General features: G+C 37.4%; 3 protein-coding genes across 3 annotated transcripts; 1 reads left to right on the plus strand and 2 right to left on the minus strand.

The window, feature by feature from the left end:
• Positions 1 to 5,595: 5,595 nt before the first annotated feature.
• LOC124641425 (zinc finger protein 497-like) lies at positions 5,596 to 8,994 on the plus strand. Its single transcript, XM_047179498.1, has 2 exons — positions 5,596 to 6,167; positions 6,252 to 8,994. Exons 1-2 carry the CDS (start codon positions 6,015 to 6,017, stop codon positions 7,830 to 7,832), a joined length of 1,734 nt encoding a protein of 577 aa, XP_047035454.1. The 5' UTR covers positions 5,596 to 6,014; the 3' UTR covers positions 7,833 to 8,994.
• Positions 8,995 to 9,125: 131 nt separating this feature from the next.
• On the minus strand, positions 9,126 to 10,054 carry LOC124641435 (peptidyl-prolyl cis-trans isomerase-like 3). Its single transcript, XM_047179507.1, has 4 exons — positions 9,795 to 10,054; positions 9,611 to 9,709; positions 9,408 to 9,526; positions 9,126 to 9,288 (listed from the first exon to the last, which is right to left on the minus strand). The coding sequence occupies exons 1-4, from the start codon at positions 9,933 to 9,935 to the stop codon at positions 9,162 to 9,164; spliced, it is 486 nt and encodes a 161-aa protein (XP_047035463.1). The 5' UTR covers positions 9,936 to 10,054; the 3' UTR covers positions 9,126 to 9,161.
• A 1,789-nt stretch (positions 10,055 to 11,843) lies between these two features.
• On the minus strand, positions 11,844 to 24,442 carry LOC124643796 (sarcosine dehydrogenase, mitochondrial). Its single transcript, XM_047182895.1, has 16 exons — positions 24,238 to 24,442; positions 23,803 to 23,913; positions 22,776 to 22,918; positions 22,341 to 22,553; positions 22,025 to 22,148; positions 21,546 to 21,754; positions 21,071 to 21,254; positions 20,182 to 20,272; positions 18,362 to 18,614; positions 17,952 to 18,074; positions 17,510 to 17,655; positions 15,188 to 15,293; positions 14,564 to 14,712; positions 12,791 to 13,065; positions 12,455 to 12,621; positions 11,844 to 12,220 (listed from the first exon to the last, which is right to left on the minus strand). Exons 1-16 carry the CDS (start codon positions 24,365 to 24,367, stop codon positions 11,894 to 11,896), a joined length of 2,751 nt encoding a protein of 916 aa, XP_047038851.1. The 5' UTR covers positions 24,368 to 24,442; the 3' UTR covers positions 11,844 to 11,893.
• Between the last annotated feature and the right edge of the window lie 376 nt (positions 24,443 to 24,818).

Below are 24,818 nucleotides of genomic sequence, written 5' to 3' on the forward strand. Positions count from 1 at the left end.
TGTCCGAAACCATGTGCCCATTTTTTGACGAACATATAACGTCAACTCACAAGCCAACGCACTAAATATACTCACTGTTTGTTAAAATAAAGGCAAGAATTTAATGAACACAATGAATTATTTGAACGACAATCTTTGCAAGAACACACATTTTTTTTTTTTACCCACACAATAGGAATTCATAGGAATCACTTTGCAAAATAAGAAATAGCTGATGGCCTTGTAACGACTTTACGAGATATTAAATTGCCCAAATATGGTATAAACTTAAAAAAAAAAACTTATTAACAACTCTGGAGAACATAAAATGCTCGAAAATCACAAATCCGATTTTCGAGCATTTGATGTTCTCCAGAGTTGTTAATAAGTTTTTTTTTTAAGCTAGCTAGTGGAAAAATTTAAAGTATTTTTTATGAATAAAATACTTTAAATTTTTCCACTGGCTAGCAAGTTACGATGGCAATTTTTCTCTTAAAAATAATTTAATTTAAGTGAGCTTGCTATTTTTTCCCTTTTTTCGCGTTTTTGAATTATTTTCATCAATTTGTGGAAATCAGCTTTATGCTTGCCTATAAGGTCTGAACTACAACGAGCAACTGTGCTCACGTCGTACCTGCCACTATGAGTTTGTGCACTAGTAGCCTCTCCCGGTGCTTTCATACCGTGTGATACTGTTTTACAAACAAAATTGTACTCATCCGAACACAGACACTAGCGTACCTATACACGTAAGCACCAAATGATGTGCCCAAAAAATTATGAGTTTATCATGATTTTAAGCAACACAATTGTAAAAAATTGAACCCCTGTTGTCCATTCGCTTTTCAAATGCTTTATCTATGCTGTTTGCTATGTTTGCAAGACCTAGGGAACAAGAACGCTGGGACGGTTGGGTACGCGAACATGGACAGGGGACATCAAAATACAAGACAGTGAAAGTGCTTAAGTGCTTAGTGTTCTATCTAAAAAGATAAGCCAACAGGACATATTATAGTGCACATCGGCACAAGCTCCTTCCCCCATACTCGTAGCCTGAAAGGACGGTAATTCGACACGATCGGAAAGAGATTTGATTAGGCACAGGACAGACATTTATTTGCTCGCTGATGCACGGGTGTATCAAGCACCAACTTACAGAGTTCTTATAGCTATCTAGTGAAAATTTCTTAGTAAGCTATTTTGGCGTGACACCTGACTTAATTCCTCAAGGCTGAGACCCTACGTAAAGCATTCACTCTACGCGACTTCTAGTTCACTAACTAGTACATCTGTGTTTGTACTCCCTTATGTTCTTCCTTATGCACTCCCTTACGTTCTTCCACATGTACTCCCTTTTGTACTCCCTTATGTACTACATTATGTACTCCCTTATGTACTCCCTTATGTACTCCATTATGTACTCCCTTATGTACTCCCTTATATACTCCATTATGTACTCCCTTATGGACTCCCTTATGTACTCCCTTATGTACTCCCTTATGTACTCCATTATGTACTCCCTTATGTAACCCCTTATGCACTCCCTTATGTACTCTCTTATGTACCCCCTTATGTACTCCCTTATGTGCTCTTATTTGGCAATTCTCCATATCATCTCCCTATGTACTAACTCAGATAGGTACCTGAATTGTGAATGTAAGCGATTTTTTTTTAATTTTGGCTCTATCGGATGGATTTAGTTGGACACAAACTATTTTAAGGGCTGGATCCGTCTCAGAAAAATAATGGAGGATTCCAAATAGACAGATACATTGAAGTAAGCACCGCAAACACACAGCAAAGTTAGTTGATCTAGTTTTTCTGAACTACGTTGGGGTCGGTTTCCAGGCGAACCGGATGCAGCTAAGTACCTACCAGTGTTTTACAAGGACTATCTGAACCCAGTAACTTAATACCCCTTGGTAAAACTGGTTGCCAGACTTACTGGCTCCTGAATACCCATAACTACTGTCACATATGTTCAAATAACAGCAAACACAGCAAAGTTACTGAATAACCTTTTTCAATTCTTCTGTAAATGAAAGTTCGACCTGAACTGAACATGTGAACTGGATTAAACCTACATAACTACTAAGTAGCCACGAGTCATGTCTCATGCATTTATTTCCCGGTCTCAGTTTTTATAGTAAAATTAAATCGATTAGGCTAGCAGCAGGATAAGCAATAAATCAAAAAGGCCGTCATAATTTTAAGTATATAATTTCTAGTACCTAACCATACAATATGGACATCATCCTCATCCTCCAACCCTTTTTCCCAACAATTTTGGGGTCGGCCATACAATATGGATATATATTTTTAAATTACAAATAAGTATATAGAAAATGTATTTATTGCTCAACCATCCTGCTAACTCTAGATAGGTCGGAAACAATTTGTTGGTCATGCCTCATAGTAACCTAAACGGTTAAGAGTTCTAATTAACTAATTTAAAGTGGCAAAAATACCTGTTCAACAACTTTTCTTTACCTACTTCTTTACGGCATAGACACCACACAGAGCCTAAACCACAAATTCAATTGTAGGCGTCATTAAAAAACATTTACCCAATACCACATTGTATTTAAAATAGATTAAATTCAAATAATTTTATTTACTGTTATGATAAAAGTCTTATTTATAAACAAAAGAGACATGGCCCAGTCACAGTGAGGTGCGCACTGTCACATTGTCAGCACCTTGTGACAAATCACCAACATGTTAGGGACCAAAATAATTCTAATACTGCCTCTGGTAGTCGCTGGTGAGTGAAGACGTTAACTTTGCTATTTTTGAACATTTATTATCTTATCTATTTTGCTTACTAGTAAGTTTGTAAACTAATTTTCACCTTGCAGTGACTTTCGGCCAGGCGAACAGAGGCTACCAATACTATGGAACATCGAACGTTCGAGATCAGAGGCCCCAACCGATTTATGGAAGTCGGCCATTGCTGTTACCGATGAGACCCGTTCTGCAACACGTGGCTCCTGCCCCTGCAGTACCTGCAGCCCCGGCACCTGTGGTCACTGCAGCCCCTGCCCCCGTGGCGCCCATAGCCCCTGCGCCTGTTGCACCTGCAGCCCCTACAGTATCAGAACCTGCAGTTCCTGCGCCTGCCGCCCCCGTAGCTCCGTTCTATGCTCCAGTTTACCGTCCACGACCTCCTCTATACACGCCTGGATACCGGCCCCTTCTCCCTCCGCGTCCAATCAGGCCTGTACCGCCACCTACGCAAACAGCTCCTGTTGCTGTTCCCGAACCCGCACCAGTGGTAGTGTCTGAACCCGTGATTCAGCCACAACCTGAGCCTGTGCCTGTGCCGCAGCCCCAGCCAGTCCCACAACCCGAGCCAGTCTTACAAGCTGAATCTGTCCCACAACCTGAACCCGTTCAAGTGCCTGAACCCGCCCCACAACCTGAACCTATTCAACTGCCTGAACCCGCTCCACAACCTGAACCCGTTCTAATGCCCGAACCTGCCCCACAACCTGAATCAATTCAACTGCCTGAGCCCGCCCCACAACCTGAACCTATTCAACTGCCTGAACCCGCCCCACAACCTGAACCCGCTCCACAACCTGAATCCGTTCTACTGCCCGAACCCGCCCCTCAAGCTGAACAGCCGGAATCAGTACAGCAACCTCAATATATCCTACAACCTAGACCCGTCGTGCAACCTCAACCCGTTGTACAACCTCAACCTATCCCGCAACCTGAACCTGTTCAACAACCTGAACCCGTCTTGCAGCCAGAACCCGTCCCTGAACCTGCACCTCAACCTGAACCTTTCCCACAACCCGAACCTGCCCCGCAACCTGAACCAGCACCCGTTGTACAATATGAGCCTGTAATTGCTGCACAGCCCGAGCCCGTTCCGCAACCTATACCCGTTGAACAACCAGAGCCCGTCCTTGTTCCTGAGAGGGAACCACAACCGATTCCCGTTCCCGTTACTGTTCAGGCGATGCCACTGCCCATTCCACAACCACCCCCAAGACCGCAACCTAAGCCAGTTATATCCCGCCAACCAACCATCGCAGCTCCAGTTGCTCCAGCGTCTTCTGCTCCGCTGGTAGCTTTACCGCCACTTCTTCCAAAACCAAAACCGATCCGGCAGCCCGCTTTTGGTCGGCACCCCCAGCCCTCAATTTCACCTGATTATTATACAACTCCCTCTTATCCTAGATCTTCATCAGCACATCCTAGATATTCATCAGCACCCTACCCACCAGCCACACACCCAGCAGTCGTTGTCACTGAAAATCCTTACCCTGTTGTAACGAGACCAACTGGAAACTTGAAAATCGACTTCCAATGTAAAGATGGGAATGGATTCTACTCCGTTCAAAATGAATGCGATACCTATATTGAATGCAAGGTATTTTATTAAAAGCAATATTTAATACCAATTAAATGTACTTTTTAAATTTTTTTGCTCAGTGTAGACATGTTTTTTACCTAAGTTCTTATGTTTTAGGGAGACAGAGCAATTAAATACTCCTGCCCTGACGGTCTTCACTTCAATCCTGCTGCCAAACACTACGAATACCCTTGCGCTTATCCCTCGGAAGTGCAATGCGTAGCAGGTGCTGCAGAACGTAAGTGATGTTTTAACACGAATCCTTCAAAATCCTCATTTACTTACGATCAAAGACAGCAAGAAAACATTAGATTAATCCAATATGAGTAAACAAAGTTTAAATATTACGTAAACTTTTTTCAGAGAGTCCAAAGCCGACTGAAAAATGTCCAAACCAATATGGCTACTACGCGATGAACGACGGCGACTGCAGCAAATTTATCATGTGCCAAGAAGGCTTAGCAACTATTAAGGACTGCCCTATGGGTCTGGTTTTCAACGAACAAAGTAGCAGCTGTGACTGGCCTGCTAATGTGCCACAGTGCAACCCTAATGGTAGGTATAGAAAATATAATCGAATCAAAAAATACTATTAGCTACGCATCTACATTAAAAACGTTGTAACGTACAGAGAGTACCTGTGACGTAGGTATATTCTATAAGTCATTCATATTTTGCTTATTTCCAGCGTTCAAGGACTTCACTTGCCCAGCCCCACCCCAAGACGAGTATGGACAAATTTCTGACATCATTTATCACTACAGGTATAAATTCACTTTAGCATAATTTATTTTAGCATTTTAGCATATAATATACAGTGTAATAATCTTTACTTATATTGCATCCTAGGTATGGTGGACACTGTAAATTGTACGTAGCCTGCCAGTTGGGACACCCTCGACTCTTGAGCTGCGACCGAGGACTTTCCTTTGATGAGGCGTCGCAGTCCTGTATTAATGAGGATTTAGTCACAGATTGTTCAGTTCCCTACTGAAACTTACAACAATAATTAAATGACCCAAAATAAATGCCAAAAGGCTTAAAATAATAACTTTTTATTTACTTACATTAATTCCTCCTTATTTTACTAAAAACTTTTTTAAGACTGGCAATGTTTAAAACCAGTTCTATCTACGTTGTTAAAAAGTTACATTTAAAACTACTGTGATTGGTGCAAAAACCCACCGTTTTCATAACGGCCAATCAGAATTTTATTTTGTCTTCAAAGACTGTATGAAAACAATTTCATATTTCCGCCAAAGAAGCGCGGTTTTATAGCCACAATATTTTCAAATTTGAATTTTTATTTGCAAGATAATGAGAGTTATCACAAAAGCTACAAAGTGCAAATGTATAAAACGACATACGATTTGATTATTCCAAGAGAGGAGTGTTGAATAACAGCGTATTCCGTAGGATGACGGATCGTAGTGCGAATACCGCGAGACATTCCGCTAGCGCAGCCCTGGCGGACATCGCCCCAGTTGCCCCTTCGGATCGAGCGGTTGCGTAGTCACGACTCGCGACCGGAGCCTCTGAGTCCCATTTACTTTTTTATAATCAGTGTGTTCCTAAAGTGAATTTTAAAATAACAAAAACAATATAAAGTCGATATCCTGTCATATGTGTTATCTCAAGCTTTTCTATAATTCCATGTCTAGCTGTGCACAAAATGGAAGATTCCTACATTATCGCTAATTTCCACACGCTATGTCGACTGTGTCTGAACAAAAGTACATTCTCGACATCGATATTCGCAGCTGCGCCTGACGACGAAACTAATGTTTCTTTAACCTCTAAACTAGCTGAATGTTTCGAGTTGCAAGTAAGTACAACACACATTTCTTACCGTTTTTTAATTGTTTTAATAAAATATACGCCTTCATTGATTGAAACCATGTTATTTCAGATTGATCCTAATGATGGGATGCCCAACAGAATCTGCTATAAATGCTTGTTTAAAGTCGATAAGTGCTCAAAATTCAAACTCCAGTGCATTCAGAATGAAACAAGGTTGAGGCAGATAACAACAAGAGTAAATGAGCTAGACAATTCCAACTCTTCAGAACTCAGCAGTTACAACTATGGATCTCATTCTCAAGATGGACAAAAACCAAAACCTGAGGATTATATTGTTGAAGACAGTGTTGTGATGGTTGTTGATCCCAGCCTTGACTATGACTCCTCTGAGGAATCTGAAAATATGGACCCTGTAGAACCAGAAGTAGTGGAAAGAAATAACACTCCAGATGGAGAGCCAATGGCTGAATCTTTTTTCAAGAATGTGTTTATGTGCCAGTTCTGTGATCAAGCTTTTGTTTCTCAAGAAAAATGTAAAGAGCATGAACATAATTGCCATGATCCCAATTTACCATATAGATGTGTTGAGTGTAGTCTAGTCTTTGCTGAGCGCAGTCAATATGTACAGCATACTAAGCAAGTACATGGTAATGATAAACCCTACCATTGTCCAGAATGTGATAAATGTTTTGGGAGGCGCTCGGACTTGCGAAAGCACTCCATCGTCCACACTGGCATTAGGCCATACCAATGTCAATATTGTTTGAAAAGCTTCTCCCGTAATACTAATCTTAGTAAGCATCTTCGTATTCATGCAGGACATAAGCCTCATGTGTGCCCACTCTGTCCAAGGAGTTTCGTGGCAAAAGGAGACTTACAGCGCCATGTGCTTGTTCATTCAGGAATGAAGCCTTTTGCCTGTAGGAAATGCCCTTTAACATTTGGTAGAAGAGATAAACTTATCAAGCATGAAATGCGACATGGCCCCATGAGCCCAAACAAAACAAATGATTTTGACAATGAACATGACTCACATGACATGGTTGTGAATGTGAATCCCTTTAGCAACCTCATGACCTCACCTACTCAGCTCCATCCAGATTCATCAAATACTGAATATGATTTACCTCGTGTCCCAGATCATATATCAGGTGAGAGCAGTTTCATGAAGGTACAGAAAAATACATCTGCCTCAAATAAGCCTGCCCAACATTCCCCTTCAAAACAAAAAGCGGCTGCAAATAAAAACAGACCTAAAAATATAAAGTGTCATCAGTGTCCTAAAAGGTTTAGTTCTTTAGATTCTTATAAAACTCATGTGTCTATTGCACATATAGGATCCAGGGTCTTCCAATGCAAAATTTGTTTCAAGAAGTTCCCTCGAAAAAGAGAGTTAGATCGCCATGCAGCTCTCCATTCAGGCATGAAACCTTTTTCATGCAACCAATGTGATAAAAAGTTCACTAAGAAAGATAAACTTGATAAACATGAGCAAACCCATGAATGTCTGGTTGTGAATATGCCTTGCATAGAATGTGGTGCCACATTTGAAAAGAAAGCTGATTTAGTTGCTCATATTAAATCACATTTTACTGAAAATTTTGATGATAAGATGACTGAAGCTGAAATTAAAAAAGAAGAAGATCCAGAATTCAATTTAGATGATAACTTCTATGACCTTGAAACTTGAGATTTTGAAATTGTTGTCAAACTTATGTCAGAATAATCCTTGGCACTGCAGTGTAATCTATTGTTCACTTGCTTAGTACTTAATAGATAGGTATGTAATAATAATGTAGAGGATAAAGTGGGGGCTTTTACACTGATGTATGTTAATTATGTGACGTCTAAATCCTGTGAATTAGTTAAACATTTTAAAAATAAGTTATACATTTCACCTTCTCATATTGAGGAATAAATTAGCCAAAAATTATGTTAATGTTTAGTTTTATGTTATTGTTAAGTTATAGCTAATGTTGTATCTAATAGAGTATTATTATTGTATATTAAGTTAGTTATTCAGACACGGGATATTTGTGTTTTAAAAACCACCATTTAGGTCCCCATAAGGTTAGTAATGCAGTTAGTAGCACTAAATTGATCAGAATTGTTGTAGGGTGACAGACTTCTTAAAAGATGTCTTTTTAAACTCTACTGTTTAGAAAAGATTATAAAGTTACTTTAGGTGTTAGATCTGAAGTTTGTAGGAGCTGAATCTGTCTGAAAAACCGCCATGGCAAAAATCTTTTTATTTATCCAAAGATTGTGAACTGTACCTATTTTATGTTTATGTATTTTTATTTTGTAGGTATGGTATTCCTGTTTTAATACTGTGACAAGGTAAAGAAATAGCACAAGTACTGTCCCTATCAGAAGTCATAATTGTATATACATTAATTAGTAATAAATAACATACATGAAACAACTGTTTAATTATATAGTAAGTAATATACTGTTTTAAGTTTTAATTACAATTGATTTTATTTTCATCCGATGAATATTATCATGATTATGCAATCTATTAAATAATTATGCATGCATTTAAGAAAATATGAATAAATATAAGAATTCTGTACTTAAAAGTGTAGTTAGGTATTATAAATGATTGTAAAAACTATTAGACTTTCAAAAAACACTTTCTTGGTCTTTGCTTTCAGAATTAAAAATTAGCATTCATGATAATAGTTCACCTGGTTCATTCAGTATTGCACAAAACCAACAATTTTATAATAATAATTCAAACTAAATGCATGAGAATTAAATAATTTTAATTTTTTACATATTAAACACAACTCATTACGCAAATAGAAATATGTAAATATTTATCTGCAATAAATGTTGTCCAATCCTTATTTGTTATTTTAATTTGATAAGACTTTAAAAATTGGATCATTTTATTTGAGGTGAAAATGAAATTAGAAATTCCTGAATTGAAAGATTCTCTATTGCTGTATTTTTATTATGAAAGAATAAAAGACATTTATTTAGCTAATAATATTTTATTGGAGTAATATGATAACTATCCAGCTAAGGGATTTGCATGAATAGTTACTGAAGTTATCTTTGCTTCTGTGAGTGGCCTGTATGTTTTTGGGTTGACAGCCATTTTTTCTAAATCATCAAGTGCTTCAAATCCATCAATTATTCTGGAAAAAAAAAAACAACATTATAATTTACTGTGTTATTGAGATCCACTGAAAAAAAATGGAACGTCGATAATTTGGATTTTTTAGAGTTTAAAACTGGTACTGATTATCATACTTACTTCCCGAATAAAGTATATTTCAAATCTAAATGTGGTTGTTCTCCATACGTGAAGAAGAATTGACTGCCATTTGAATTGGGACCATTGTTGGCCATGCTCACCATACCTCTTTGATTATGCTGAAAATAATATTTAAAAAGTTAACACTACAGTATCAGGTAATGGAAAAAAATTCCAAGAAGTATTCATGGAATGTTAGGAACCTTCAACTCTTCTTTGAATTCGTCTTCAAACTTTCGTCCCCAAATTGAGGTTCCACCTTTTCCTGTACCTGTTGGGTCTCCTGTCTGGACTATGAAACCCTGTGAGCAAACAAACAAATTATTTATACCAGAAATTCACACGATATAATTCTGCATGCTATTATAAGTGAGCTAGCTTAATTACCTTAATATTTCGATGAAACAAGCATCCGTTATAATAATCACTAGCACATAATGCTAGGAAATTCTCACAGGCCTTCGGACACTGTTCACAATATAATTCAATCTTTATATCTCCTACATCAGTATGCAATGTGACAGACATTATAACGGTGATCGAAACTTTTTTGAGCTTTATAAAAGAAAAATATTACTGAATATTATACCGTGATTTTATTTACAACACAATAACATAACCTAACTTATTGAGTTTGACATTGACATTACGTACGATTACCACAGATGCAGATTTACTGCCTGTGCCACAGACTATGATTAACTAATCGGGGGCTCGTGGCACAGTTACTGCAGGAAATACAATAGTCCATCAAACAGTAACTGCTGGCTTATTCGCTAACTTTCGAATTCTCAGATTGCAACTGGCCTCAGTTGTCATCGGAACTTTGATGTCAACCTATAAGTTCAAAACATTGGTATTCTGTATCGCATGAAGTGGATATCGGTGGATATCGTTACACGGTTGCTGACGCCAAAACTACGATGACAACTTGACAACTCTATTTTTTTATCGACTATTATACTGCTAAGTAGGAAATACCCTATTAGCATTACATTACTACGTTTGAGAGAACGCTTTATTTTCAGCGTGTTATATATTTAAAAACAATCTGTGGCGGTAAAATTCAGTATTTGCTTTCTATTGTGTGTGAACTTGGTGTCTAAAATTCCGTGTGGTTGAACAATATTTTAACTGAGAATATTGTGAGTATTGTAGTTATTATAAATTTAACAACGTAAACAATATTTTGATAGGTAGATTCCTATGTTTTGCATGCAAAACAAAAATTGGTACACTACAGGAAGGTAACTTTACGTACTTGAGTAGGTCGTCCCATACATTGAGAGCATCGGTTACCTCACTTACTAAATGAAGGTTGAGACATGCTGCAAATTAGTAACATCAAATTATGTAATATTGGTATTTATTTAACTTTTTACGTTATAAATTCTTACTTTTAGCTCAATTGCAACAGCAGTGTTTTGTTGAGCACGTTGCAGAAACGGACGTAACTCTGCCGAAACTCGCTGAAACCTTGATTTGTTGATACGGAAATTTGCCATGAATTCCTTCTCCCGTAAATCCAGAGAATTATTGCAATCTCGCATACGACGTTTCTGGATTCTGGATAAACTTCGTTTTGTCTCTTATTCCACAAATGCCAGGAAAAATACACGCGAAATTTTTATTCCACACAAAGAAAGATAAAACAAATAAAAATAATACAATTAAAAATAACACTATCAAAAAATAAAAGAAACGACTCAGGGTTTGTATTTCTATTGGAATCGCAAAATTAGAGAAATCTAATATGTCTGATGCAACAATATAGTATAGACATCCCAGTGATGAGCCATAAAACACTGCTATTTGTAGTGTATTTCAAAAAATAACATTGGCTATCAATTTGATGTCCACTGGGCTTACGGAATCGCAATATAACGTTTATCGATACAGAAACCGCTGTCAAAATGAGTCATGGTGGATATCAGCCTGTGTCGATGCTGATGACGTCATCTCATTTGGTAACTGGCGTTAGCGAATAAGAAAATAGCTGTTTGACAATTTACTGATGTACACTTTACCAATTGATGATATCTGCGAGCTGTCAGTGGAGTTAGCGAATAAGGCTACTGATTTACCATGATGCTTGAGTAGGAATGTGAACGTGCATAAAGGCAAACACAAGGCAAAGGATCCCTTTTTACTTTCATCGCTTCGATAATAACAATATAGTATCTATGTGGATTCTGACCACTCTACCTTCAAAAATCATCTCGACGCCGACTCTACCAAATGCATCGTATAGTTATCGGCACAGATATTGAGCCCTGACCTTCACCTGCGCAGAAGCGATTTATTTGTTTATTGCCTTATGTGCCTTCCGCCGAGAGCTCAATATCCGTGCCGGTAACTGTAAAGCACGTTAAAGTATTAGGTACTTTTTTTGTTTAAGTATTAAGTATCGGGTTCATTAAAAAGAAAATAAATACGTCGCGTTTAAATGTTTTTATTGAGATCACAACTAATATTTTACTAAACAATCATTCACTGCCGCCGGCCCTTTCGTTTTGTCCAGCATGGGGCTCATGAGTGTTCTCATCCATGCCTCGAGCTCCATAATGGCCCAGCAACCTTTGTCCATTAGGGTCGAATGGAGATCTAATGTGTAGCTTCGCTTTGTGCTTTTTCCCCATAACTTCGATCTCATACTTGCCATCTTTCAAGAAGGCTCTGGTCACTGGCAAGCCTTTATTGGTTACATAGCCGACGCCAATTGGTTTGTCTAGGAAGAACGCGTAGTCTCCTCTCCTAAGGTAGCCTACCGGTACTCCATTTCTGAATATGGCTTCTTGGCCAAAGAGAGCAACCTGAAACAGAATAATAAATCTTTGTATTAAAGGGGTCTAAAAAATATATTCTTCTGTACTTTGACTTTAGCGCTACTTGGTGTGGTGATAAAGAGATATCAAGAAAGATCTAATGATTAGAATGTAATATAATATTTTTTAGTTTTGATACACAATATTAATAAGGCAAAATCAATTACTACAAGATTCCATATACTTTATCCTCGTATCAATAACACTACCACGATCACGAACCTTGTCATAGAGTGTGAAAAACGCATATTTCTTGGTGACTCCATTCGTTTTCGCTCTAGTAACGTGTTCATTGCCAATGAAATTGCCGTCTTTTCTGCATGTGAAACCCAAGCCAGCTTCAATGGGGTTATCATCGGATCTCAAATCAGCGTTCCATAAGTGATAACCTGGAATTCGAACAATTTATTCCATTTTAGGTACTTGAAATTTCTTACTTATTAGAGAGGTTTTCGGGACACAAAAAAAAACTATATTATAATTACTATATCCAGGACAAAATAGCTCATAGGGACTTAGTTTTGCGGCATCGAACTTTCAAAAACACGTTTACGCTACCTTTTTCAGCACTCAACGAAGTCAAAGCTCTCCAACCAGCATTCTTCAGTCCCTTAGCGCGGCTCAGAGTCCTGTACACAGGTATAGCATGGGCGGACGGTACATGGAGTTCCCAGCCCAGTTCCCCGGACCAGGTCACCCGGAGCGCCCGACATCTGAATTTTTTTTCTTCGGGAGTGTTCAAGCCTGTTGTCACGTGGATGCTACGGTGCGTGTTTACGGGGAACGCGTCGTTTGAAAGACCTGCGTCTGTGTAGCGTTGGAGGATACGTTGGCTGCAAGAAAAAATATTTGAATTAGAAATAAAATTCTATGCAACCGAGTCCGGATTAAGTAATGAGCAGAACAAACTAATATGCCTAGGGAGAGACGCCTAAAATACCTAAAAAAAAAAAACAAGAAACAAGTGGGGGTACAGCAAGTAATAAATATAATGGGACTACTAACGTCGACTTTTAATTATATACGCATAGAAGTTCCGAATTCAATATTGCAAGATTTTATTCGTCATATGAAACACACCAGTTATCGACCGAGCTCCCTACATAGTTCCCTTAACCTTTCTCACCGTATTTGCCATAGTATGACTGATTACAACTTTGTCATGAGATCACTCTACCTAGGTATTGCACTCCACTCGATCTTGCGACCTTTCGTCATCACACGTTGATTAAACGCTGTGTAATTTGCAATATATATTATGAAAAGATGCATAATAATGTTGTTATTATTGAATTAGATATAATGTTGCCATAATAATACACCGATGTATTCATTAATATCAGATCAGTAACTAATGCGTTAGTTCAGTAGGTGTCACATGGGTCTGATTCCATCCTACAGATTCTATAGTAGGTATAGAACATGACCCTATATTGTATAGACTCCCATAGACCTATAAATAAGAAGAATATTTATACCCAATCAACAAAAACAAAAAATAACTATCAGTGGAATTTTAATCCCATAAAACCACTTTAGCGCTTATAATCACACTTATAGGCGAAACATTGTAATCATTTTATTCATTACACTACCGATTCTACCCGGTGCCTGAAGTATATCGGGTGTGTCGTTCACAAGCAAATTAAATTCTATCGCATATACTTTATGATATTCTATGGCGAATTGTAAAAAAAAAATAACCTAATCCATTCAGTGGTTTAGCCACAGGAGTCATTTTTCGTTTTTATAATTTACAACATCATGTGTAAAGCAGAGATAAAGTTAGGAGTATCGAATGTTTTGATCAGTTGACAGCTGTCAGTTTTCAAGGGAGAATAAAGGCTCGAGCAGACCGGATGCGTATGCGTAACCACGTCGTAGTCACGCGCGTAGTTACGGCGTAACCATGAGTTGTAATGTATGGAAATGTATGAGACAGGCCACACCGCTTGCGTAACGTAGACGTGCGCGTCATTACGCAAGCGGTGTGGCCTGTCTCATACATTTCCATACATTACAACTCATGGTACGTGCACGTCTACGTGCACGTCTACGCTTACGTCTACGCATACGCATCCGGTCTGCTGGAGCCTTTACAGTTGTTTGTAATGCTGACTTTTATATGGTGTTCTAATTTTCGCACATTTTTATTCTATTTATTTTGTTTGAAAAATTCATTTTTTTATTGTTACGTATTTTTATTTTTTCTTTGTGTTAATGGACATATATTAACCAGTATATTAACGCATTTCATTTAATGTGATTATGAACGACACACCCGATATACCTCAAGAGAACTGGTAAAAAATACGGAGGTCTACTCCTTACCTGTCAGGTCCTTGTATACTAAGAATTGCCAGCTGTTTACTGACGTCAGTAATAGTGGCTCTAAGTTTGTGCGTTTGTACTATGCGTCGGAGATGCGCAAGAGTGTGATTCGCGCTGAACCCGCTCGTCACTATGTAGTAGCCGCGACCCTGTGGGTTAAATATTGTTGATTTAAAACAAATTGCTCTGAAAATTAAACAAGTATAAAGTTGAAAAAAAAAATACAAATTACAACATCAATGGTTTGGTCTGGATAAAAAACTAATACTATTTCTCGATTTTTCGTCAGGTAAAATTATTAGGCGTAGGCAATTGTTTCGTTTGCGAAAATGTAGCCTGAATACCGAAAGCATAAAAAAAAAATCACTGTCAATAACAATTTTTGAACTTATGTATTTGCTAATGAATCTTAAACTAAACCGATAATATCGTTTAAGTTTTAACGTAAGACATAATAATATATATCTTTAAAATAACTCCTCACGCTGTGGGTTAGCAGCGTGAGGGAGTGTCAGATTCTTACTGACTAAAACCCATCTTGTTCCTTCGTAGGCCTTTTATATACCAGGTCCACGGTAATTCTTTCAAGCAATCCCGCAGCCCCGGCAGGCACGTAAGACATACCTTAAAGATTGGTTCGTGCCACTGTCCGGTTCCACCATCGAGGATGTTCACCGTCACATCTGCTTCCACTCCGCCTTTGTCGTTCAACATCAGTGAGTACACCACTCTGTGGACACAGTATGATTGATCTCTTAGGGTGCGTATACACGGTGCATGTAAGTGAAGGAAGTTAACATGTGCAAGTGACAAGTGACAAGAGCATGCGGGTGGGTATTTTGCTTTGGTACATGCGTGAGTCGCTGGATGCACACGTTTTTAAACGCATGTAACCTGCGTTTGTTCCTAAACATGCGCAAGCTATTTGCACCGTGTAGATGCACCCTTATCCGCAAAGTACCACAGTGATTCACCTAATCGGATCACCAAGATCCACTTAGGAACAGCGAAATAAATTTTAGACTTTCTTAATGGTAATGTGAAACTGTAAAAAGAACTAAATATACCTTAACGTGAAGCGGGATTTTTGTTAAAAATACTTATTCATATAATAATAACCTAAAGCCCTAACCGTGGTCTTTGATCTGGATCCATATACATATTTCTCTTCCAGTCGTTTAAGGAAATACCGAACACAGCTCTTCCCATCTATAGCAATTTCGTAAAATAAAAATTATGCCAAAGACCTAAGAAATATAAAAATTCGTATCTCTGTATGATCATAATATAATAACCCACCCAAAACAAAAATGTGAAAGACTGCCAAGTTCGATAATATGGGGATGCTTCGCCTATAAAAGAAGTGAGATCTGAATAAGTACCAAGTTCCATACACATACCTCATTTAAAAATAGTTACTTTTTAATGATGTTACTTGGCAAGTTTTCATACACCTTGTTATAAACCTACTAAACGCAATGAATCAAGTATTTAATTTTCTATTAAAACTTGCCAAGTAACATCATTAAAAAGTAACTATTTTTAACTGATCAGATATACAATAAACTTCCGCAAAAATTAAAAGAGTTACCGACAAAATTATTTAAAAAATCTTTAGTTAAAATTTTACAGGACAGATGCTACTACAACATTAACGATTTCCTAAATGATGAATTAGATTAAAATTTGTTACTGTAAATAGTAAGTTATGAGTTTATTGTAGAGTTTACTTTTGAAATTTAATGTAAGTCTTATTTAGTTTTTTATTTTGTATTCATTAAGTTTTTTTTTTTTTTCTATTTTGAATTTTTTGTATTTTAGTTTTGTCGATTTTTATTTTTATTTAGAGTTTGGGTAGAATTTTAACTTAAAAATGTGTAATATTATAAGTTTTTAATATAATTAAGTTAAATTGTCAACGTCAACAAATACTTTGCATGCCGTAAGGCGAAATGTATTGAGACAATATAAATTAATTTATCACCATTATCTGTAACATACATTTTCAGCAAATAAACGATTTCTATTTCTATTTATATTTCTGACGTATGTGTATGGAACTTGGTACTTATTCAGATCTCACTTCTTTTATAGGCGAAGCATCCCCATATTATCGAACTTGGCAGTCTTTCACATTTTTGTTTTGGGTGGGATTTCATTTATTTTTGTAAGGTTGTTTATTTTATTTTTTTCTTATGATGAAGTTAGTTAAAGAAATGTCTCATTTATACTATCTTTTAGATTTTTTAATATGCACTATGTTTCTTACAAAGAAATGAACTAGATTAACTAAATGGACTAGATTTACCAACTGACTGACATGACATGTTATCATATATTATGTTCGTGGATCAAAGTTACACATTCGTTATTTTCGAAAGTGATTCACACTTGGCCGTTTTCAGATTTTTACTTTACTTTGACTAAATACAAACCTTTGTACCATTCGAAGATATATTATATAAATATAGATAAATTTAGTTCGTTTTAGTTCCTTAGGGGTATAAATTTACACCGGGTATAAAACACCTCTATTATTTTGAAACCGACTCACACGTGGCCATTTTCAGATTTTTCCCTTTACCTTGACATAAAGATCTACCTCCATGCCAAATTTCAAGTCAATACGACCATTGGAAGTGGTCTAGGTTTTTGATGAGTGAGTCAGTCAGTCAGTCAGTGAGTGTATAGTAAAAATAGCGATTTTCTGACGTCAATATCTCAAGACCTACAACAGGTATATTAATGAAATTTTGTATTTTAGATAAGTGAGGGGGTCTCAACAGATACTAGAAATTTGATATGCGTAAATAAAATAGATTTTGAGTTACAGGGGGGTCGAATTTGGCCCGAAATGGTTCGTGTAATATAACCCACGGCCGGTGTGTCGCTTTTTTTGCTCGAACTTGGCGGACACACTGCCGTGTGTCTAGATTAAATACACACCTATTATCGATTTTATGTGCGAGCTCAGCAGTGAATGCCAGCTCGGCAGTGCGTTGTGCATCCGGCCCGGTCAAGTAGAACTTGCCGTAATACGACATGTTGAATAGAGCGGCTGCGTAGCGACAGCTCAGAGCTTCTTGCCCGATCTGATGGCATAATTCATAATCCATATAGAAAGAAAGAAAGCAAATAAGTACATTTATTTACGCCGATACGACACATAGACAAAACAAAAATTATAGTAAAAACTGTTAATAAACAACTGCAATAAGGAAACAAAGCGAAAAGAAAATACATACGGTAAGGTATAGGTATCTCTTTGAAAAAGTTGGCTGAAAGTTTCATCAAACTGCGAAAGAACTAGTAGTAATTTCTCGAAAGAGGTACAAGTAACATAGCATTAAAAGAGAGGCAGAGTTAATAAACGAAATGTCATACTTACAATATCGTGGTGTTTAGAGAAGCCAAACGTGTGGTCTCCTTTAAGAATTTCCTCGTAGCGTTGATCCAAGTTCCTCGGATAATCTTTGTGAGCGCCACCCCAGTCATACTGCTGTACTCTGATCTACAAAGAAACAAAACACTGTACATAGTAAAGAACTCTTCATACTTATAATATTGTATGTATAGACTTCTAAACATACACATACAAAGAAGGAAAACTGGTAGCCGGTCTCGATCTGCCAGTACTTATTGATGGTGGTCTATTCTAATAGCAGGTTTGCTTCACGTTGCTGTTACCAGAATGAACCAGTGCCGATTAGCGCTGGTAGATAGACGACGGCTACAAGTTTCTTCTCGTACACAGCCTGAGCTATAGGTACCAAAGTTACATACGGTAACACAACCAACCTTTTCTCCCGGCAAAAAGAACGCGGGTCTTTCCCAACCAGCCCTGGCCTGCATCACAGCACCATCTTCTACTAATTCTTGGTGTATGGCGTCATGGCTGGCATCCCTTCCCGCCAAATGTTCATCGTTCGGGAACACTATGTTGTAGTTTCGCACATAAGCTTCGTGACTGGTTTCGCGCATCCAATGTGGCCGAGAAATTTGTCCGGGGGTGAAGCGACGGATGTCGAATGTGAACATGTTGTAGTGAGGCCTGGGGATGTTTTATTCACGTATAGTTTTTATTAGAAATCGTCGAGTCGTGTGGGAGTCGTGGTGGCCCAGTGGGCAAAGAACCAACCTCTCGAGTATGAGGGCGCGGGTTCAATTCTAGGTCAGGCAAGTACCAATGCAACTTTTCTTAGTTTGTATGTACTTTCTAAGTACCTATATCTTAGACACCAATGACTGTGTTTCGGATGGCATGTTAAACTGTAGGTCCCGGCTGTCATTGAATATCCTTGGTAGTCGTTACGGGTAGTCAGAAGCCAGTAAGTCTGACACTAGTCTAACCAAGGGGTATCGGGTTGCCCGGGTAACTGGGTTGAGGAGGTCAGATAGGCAGTCGCTTCTTGTAAAGCACTGGTACTCAGTTGATAGATCCGGTCAGACTGGAAGTTCTTTGGAAGAAGACCAAAAAGGTCTTAAAATAATTATTGGTTAATTCTTTGAAATAATGATACTATTGTAGGTGCCGACTTGAATATCTGAGATCCCTATACCTACCAAAAAGTTTTAAATTGGAAAAAGAGTCCCTCAGGTAATTCGAAATACCACGGTATTCCTTTACCTAACTTCATCGATATAGGATATTGTGCAGTTTTCCTTAGTACATAATATGATGAACTTATTCACAAGATTATGTCATCGGTTGGTACAACCCGTACAACATATTACGCTAAGTCATTACTACCTAACTATAAACAATAACAAATCGCTTATCGTTTATCAAACAGCCTTAACAACAAATTAATAAAACTATAACAACAGAAACTTGTGCAAAATCGATAACAGTGATAAACTTGGTGTTATTTGTTTCATTTCAATATAAATATTTCTAAAGAGGTCACATAAAGCAGTTAAGCACAGTATAGAGAATTGGTTCTTTATATTGAAGAACACTAGTTGTTTACAAAAATAAATAAATTACTATAGGCACTTTGAACTTGTTTTGACGGGGAGAAATTACTTAATGTCTTTATTATGGCTTGTAATTAACCAACGTTGACAATTATTGACGCAAGTCTGCAGGAATTTAATGTTATTATTATATGCCCCCATAACATCATTGAAAGACTGTGGAAATCAATAGGGGTCGTTAATTAAAAGGTCTTTTGCATAACCTTAACTATAACTAGGCTATATAGCAGTTTCCAAGATAGGAAAGCGCAGTTTAGCAGATACCAAAGCAAAAAGTGCTAAACAGCTCATTTCCTGACTAGCAAAAATATCGAAAAGCTTCTGATATTGCGGGAGTTCAGTGCACTACATGATAACCTTGCTGACTGGCTAATCTTTTGACGCATTTTATGTATTATCGGTGGCTCTTTTAAAGTTATAATAGTGACCCCGATTTAAGAGAGAAATATGTAGAGAGCACTGTTGTACACGGCACGCTGTCAAACTTTTGAAAGCCAGATATTAGTGACTATAGATGAAAAGCTTTTGGAGAAGAAAAATTGATGGAAACTAGATTAGATTGATTAGAAACTTGGATTACTAGGTCACCAAATGAGCCTACGCTGTGTTTAATAGTAGGTACTACGGAATAGTGATGATACCTTCCAGTGACGATCCATTCGGCCATTTGTATAGCACATCCAGCGGAAAACATCATACCAGCTGAGTTGTAGCCGCAGTTGTGGTATAAACCTGCATAAAATATTGAAATATACCATATTCTTATATTACAAGGGGTATTGGGTTGCACGGGTAACTGGGTTGAGGGGGTCAGATAGGGCAGTCGCTCCTTGTAAAGCACTGGTACTCAGCTACATCCGGTTAGACTGGAAGCCGACCCCAACATAGTTGGGAAAAAGGCTCGGAGGATGATATATGATGATCCTTTTATTGTTTTCTTCTTTTGGCGTTACTAAAGATGTATGTAGTTTTAGATAACCGATGAAAAAATTGATACAGATTTCTGATACCTGTAGAACATCTTCATCATACTATCTATGGACAAAGATGTTGATTTGTCCGAAATTGAGGGCCGCTTTTATTTTATTAATTGAAATTATGTGTACCTAGTTACTTAATAAGTGTTGGCTGTCGCATAAATTGATTTAATAAGTTGCGTCAGATCAGTGATATGGCGGTAATATGACGTATGCAAAACACAAGTGTATCTAAGTACGTTGACCAGCTGACCTAAATATTTTGTTTAGATTTATTAAATTAATGAGCTCGTAAATTAGGTAGGTGTATTGCAAAGACTTCCCACCACACTTTTTATAGGGTTTTTATCTATCTCCCCTGTCAGTGACATACCACTAAGTGTTGTTTAAAACACCTTCCGCTCCGCTTTTGTGGCGTCTGGGTCTTTCTCCTTAATCATCACAAATCACAATACAGAAAAACTTAACAAACGATCGGTCTATGTGCTTCCAATTCGATCACCAATTAGGAAGTCTACTATCTAAATTGTAACGTCAGCAGAAAAACACTTACCGAACACATGAGGATCTTCTCCAAGCAAAGGCTTATGATCAGGAGTGAAGGATTCAGGACCGCACACAGTACTCTTGATTCCGGTCGTACGTAACTTAGGACATAATGTCGAGGCACTAGCCATGTGGATACCGAATACGTCCCAATCTAGCTCGTATAGGTGGAACTGAAGGTGGTCTGGTATCTGATGACGAAAAGGAGTTTGTGATAAGGGTACCTACTCTCTACTTTTTAATAGATTGCATTAGAATAATAACCTCGAAAGAATACTAACTGATTTAACTAGTTTTACTTTTAGATGGTGGGGTGCCCCAAGGAGCCATCCTAGGACCTATGTACTTTATGGCATAATTTTTCTGGGTTATATATCCAGAGGGTAGCGGTTTTAACTAATATTGATTGACACTAGCTCCATGAATTACCTACTTTTACTCAAATAGATCTACAAGTATTCTAATACTTATTTCTCAAATACCTGATTCAGCATATGGGGGTTGTTCTCATAGCCTCCAACTTGGCAGGACTCTCCCTGCACCTTGATATACAAGTCCACGTCATGGTCGCGGATGTTGGGGCAGCCTCGAACTTCGGGCGTCGCGTCACATACTACGTATGCGTGCTTGAATGGTACCAGTGGCAGATTTGGCACGCTTGCAAATCTGGCTATGCGGGGACCCCACGCTCCTATAAAATGGACACTAAAAATTTATATTTCATAACTTTAAGTTTTACATATCTCTGGGTATTTACACCTGAAAAACTCAAAAAGTATAAAATATACTAACTTCCGCCCGCAGTTTCACCCGCTTCCCAGAGGATCTCTTTCTTGCACTTGCTATGTTAGCCGTTTGCGCTTGAAGAAATCACAAACTTTTGCCTTTATAGTATTAGTGTGATTCTAACAAACCGGCAATTCTAATGGAATACAATTTATGCATGTTATTATATACATACCTCCACAGTTAACAACGCACTTCGTCTTGATAACTCCTCTATCAGTATGCACTGCTGTCACTTCCTTGTTGCCGAGAGGATTGTGTTGGTAATGTATGTCCAGTACTGGACATTGTTCGTACACCTATGAAAGGAAACAAATACACAGATGTCAATGCTAAACTTAGGAAGGGACGTTACAAAATCCTAATATCCTATAATCCTATTAAGACGACCCAAATGAAACTTTGAGAAGTTGTAAATACTGCAAATTACTATAACCAGAAATTTTAATAAATCATCATGCAGCTAAAATGTAAATATATCGTCCACTTACTTTTCCTCCATGTTTAGTAGCGACTTTGATAAGAGCATTGCAAACCATAGAGGGGTCTATGGTGCCATCTTCGGGAGCAAACAAAGCCATTTCAAATACTGACGGGTCAAGCAATGGGAACTTCTTTTGTGCTTCTTGTGGGTCCAGAACTTGGCTTGGAATACCCATGGCTTTACCTAACGTATGTAGCCTCATGTATTCTTGTGTTCGGACCTAAGGGAAAATTAACGTAGGTAAGGTCGCCGACTAGATAGGGACTTAGTAACAAATTACTTGGTCTTTTATAAATAATGAATTATTTCCTCGAGTTAAAATTATAGACTAAATAACTTTCTAGTTAGCGTTTCTACAATAGGTACACTCGTTCAACGACAAGATCAATGTCCCTATATTCTCTTATAATGTTTTACAAATGATTATTTGTCTAGTCCTTACCTTGCTCCGCGATATGAACATACCACCGTTGTTGACCCACCCTGCATGGTGACCAGACTCCACATCCAAGGAACTGTATACCTTTCTAGAATCCCTCAATAATTTCACTTCTAAATCGCATGGTCTTAGAGACCATACCAATCCTGTAAAATTTACGGATTCTTAACTGGGGCCCGATTCTCCTAAGTTAATAATGTCAAAATCGAATAGAAATCGAATCGCAATATGATCGTAATAGCAGTTTTAACCATATCGGGCATTCTGCTACTAATAAAAGACCAATCGTATTCGATTGACATTTGATTGGTGTGCGATTGGTCTGCTATTTTGGTGATTTTGGTCTATACGGTAGTTTGCTGTACAATCATTTTGCAATCGTAAATCATTTGCAGACAAAATGATTAATTATTGAATGAAAGAAAACGATAAAAACGTTTATTTCAAAGAAAAAATAGCGGAATGCCACATACGCTTCAATCGTAATCGAGTCGGGATTGGATATCAGTCGAATCGAGTCGAACGTGAATCGTATGACGCTTAAGTAAAATTAGGAGAATCGGGCCCCTGGACTTTTTGAAAATACACCTATATCATTAGTTCTACAAGTGTTTGGGTGCTTATAACACCTCGTTATTCGTTATCAGGCTTCATTTTATTATATTTCGAAAAATCAAAACAATAATTACATGACGTGCTTACTTGAGAAAACAAACAACGTTGTTGTGAAAGATAACGTTCATTGTGATTAACTAAAGAACTTTTTTTTGTAATTGTACACACGTACACACACACACGTGAACACGTGATGCGTATTCACAATTAACGTATTTTAGTAAGACTAATGGACACACTCAGAGACATTTAATGGTTAGGTACTTAAGCCGTTCCCGAGTGCAAAATTTCTATGAGAATCTGTCACTAAGGAGTGACTAAAGTAATTAATAAATGTCTCTGAGTGTAATTGAAATAAAACTGATTTTATTTAGGGACACGTTATAAGAATTGCTTTCAATATTAGGAACTTTACCAGCCGTATGCCATGTCGTGCCACTAGTCAACTTGGCTCTCTCCAAGAGAACAGCATTCACCCCTCTCTTAGTAAGTTGGTAAAGTGTGTTGCACCCCGCTATACCTCCACCTTAGAAGAAATTCATTCAAAACATTCTTATTTTTTTGTCAAAAAATAATGGTCAATTAAATTTTTAATGTACCAATTTTATGATGTAAAATAATTGTACGAACTAACTTTAAGAACTAAGAGCATATGTAAATGTATAGCAAAAAAACAGTTTGAGAAATTCATAGTTATTGTAAAGCTTTTCAGTTCACTTTTCGCAATTTATACATGGAAATTATTTAAGGCAGTATAGCTAATTTGCTGACGAAAGAATCTTGGTTATGGTTTGTGTATGGCCTCTCCAAAGTCCCACCTTTCGTTATAGAATAATTAAAAAGAACTTACCAATAATAACAACATCAGCTGAAGACACCACCTCTCTTTTTGTAGTGACAAACCCTTTTTCTCTTCTATCATGTTTTAAATAATTTGCCGCTTTGATTCTGATTGGTCCATTGTTTAATACTTTGAACATTTTCAACCATTAATTAAGTGTAAGTAACGTTAACTATTGCACAGTTCACTAACGAATGCCTTAACAATGAATAGTTTTGATAACCGCCTTACGTGATATCTTCTCAAGTTATCAAAGTTCAAGCTGTTATTTCGATTGGTTTATCAAGATGATTGCTTGTTTGCCGTAACATCGTATTAATTTTGAACTTTGTGGGCGCAGTCAGAAATAAAAATAATCGAAATACATAATTAACGTTTATTTTTTGAATATTTACATTTTTTTACAACTTACAATATGTATTACATGCGAAGATACATTGTTTACAATTTTGGATGAAACTTACATTTTATCGGCGCAGAATCTCAATTTGAAAGCATTCAGACGTCAAACATCACATCATTTGTTGATGAGCTATAAATAGCTTCATTGTTACTCTGTGTAATACGTCAATTATAATATCTCTTAAACT

This window comes from Helicoverpa zea, chromosome 2 (assembly GCF_022581195.2).
Source record: "Helicoverpa zea isolate HzStark_Cry1AcR chromosome 2, ilHelZeax1.1, whole genome shotgun sequence".
Lineage (NCBI taxonomy): Eukaryota > Metazoa > Arthropoda > Insecta > Lepidoptera > Noctuidae > Helicoverpa > Helicoverpa zea.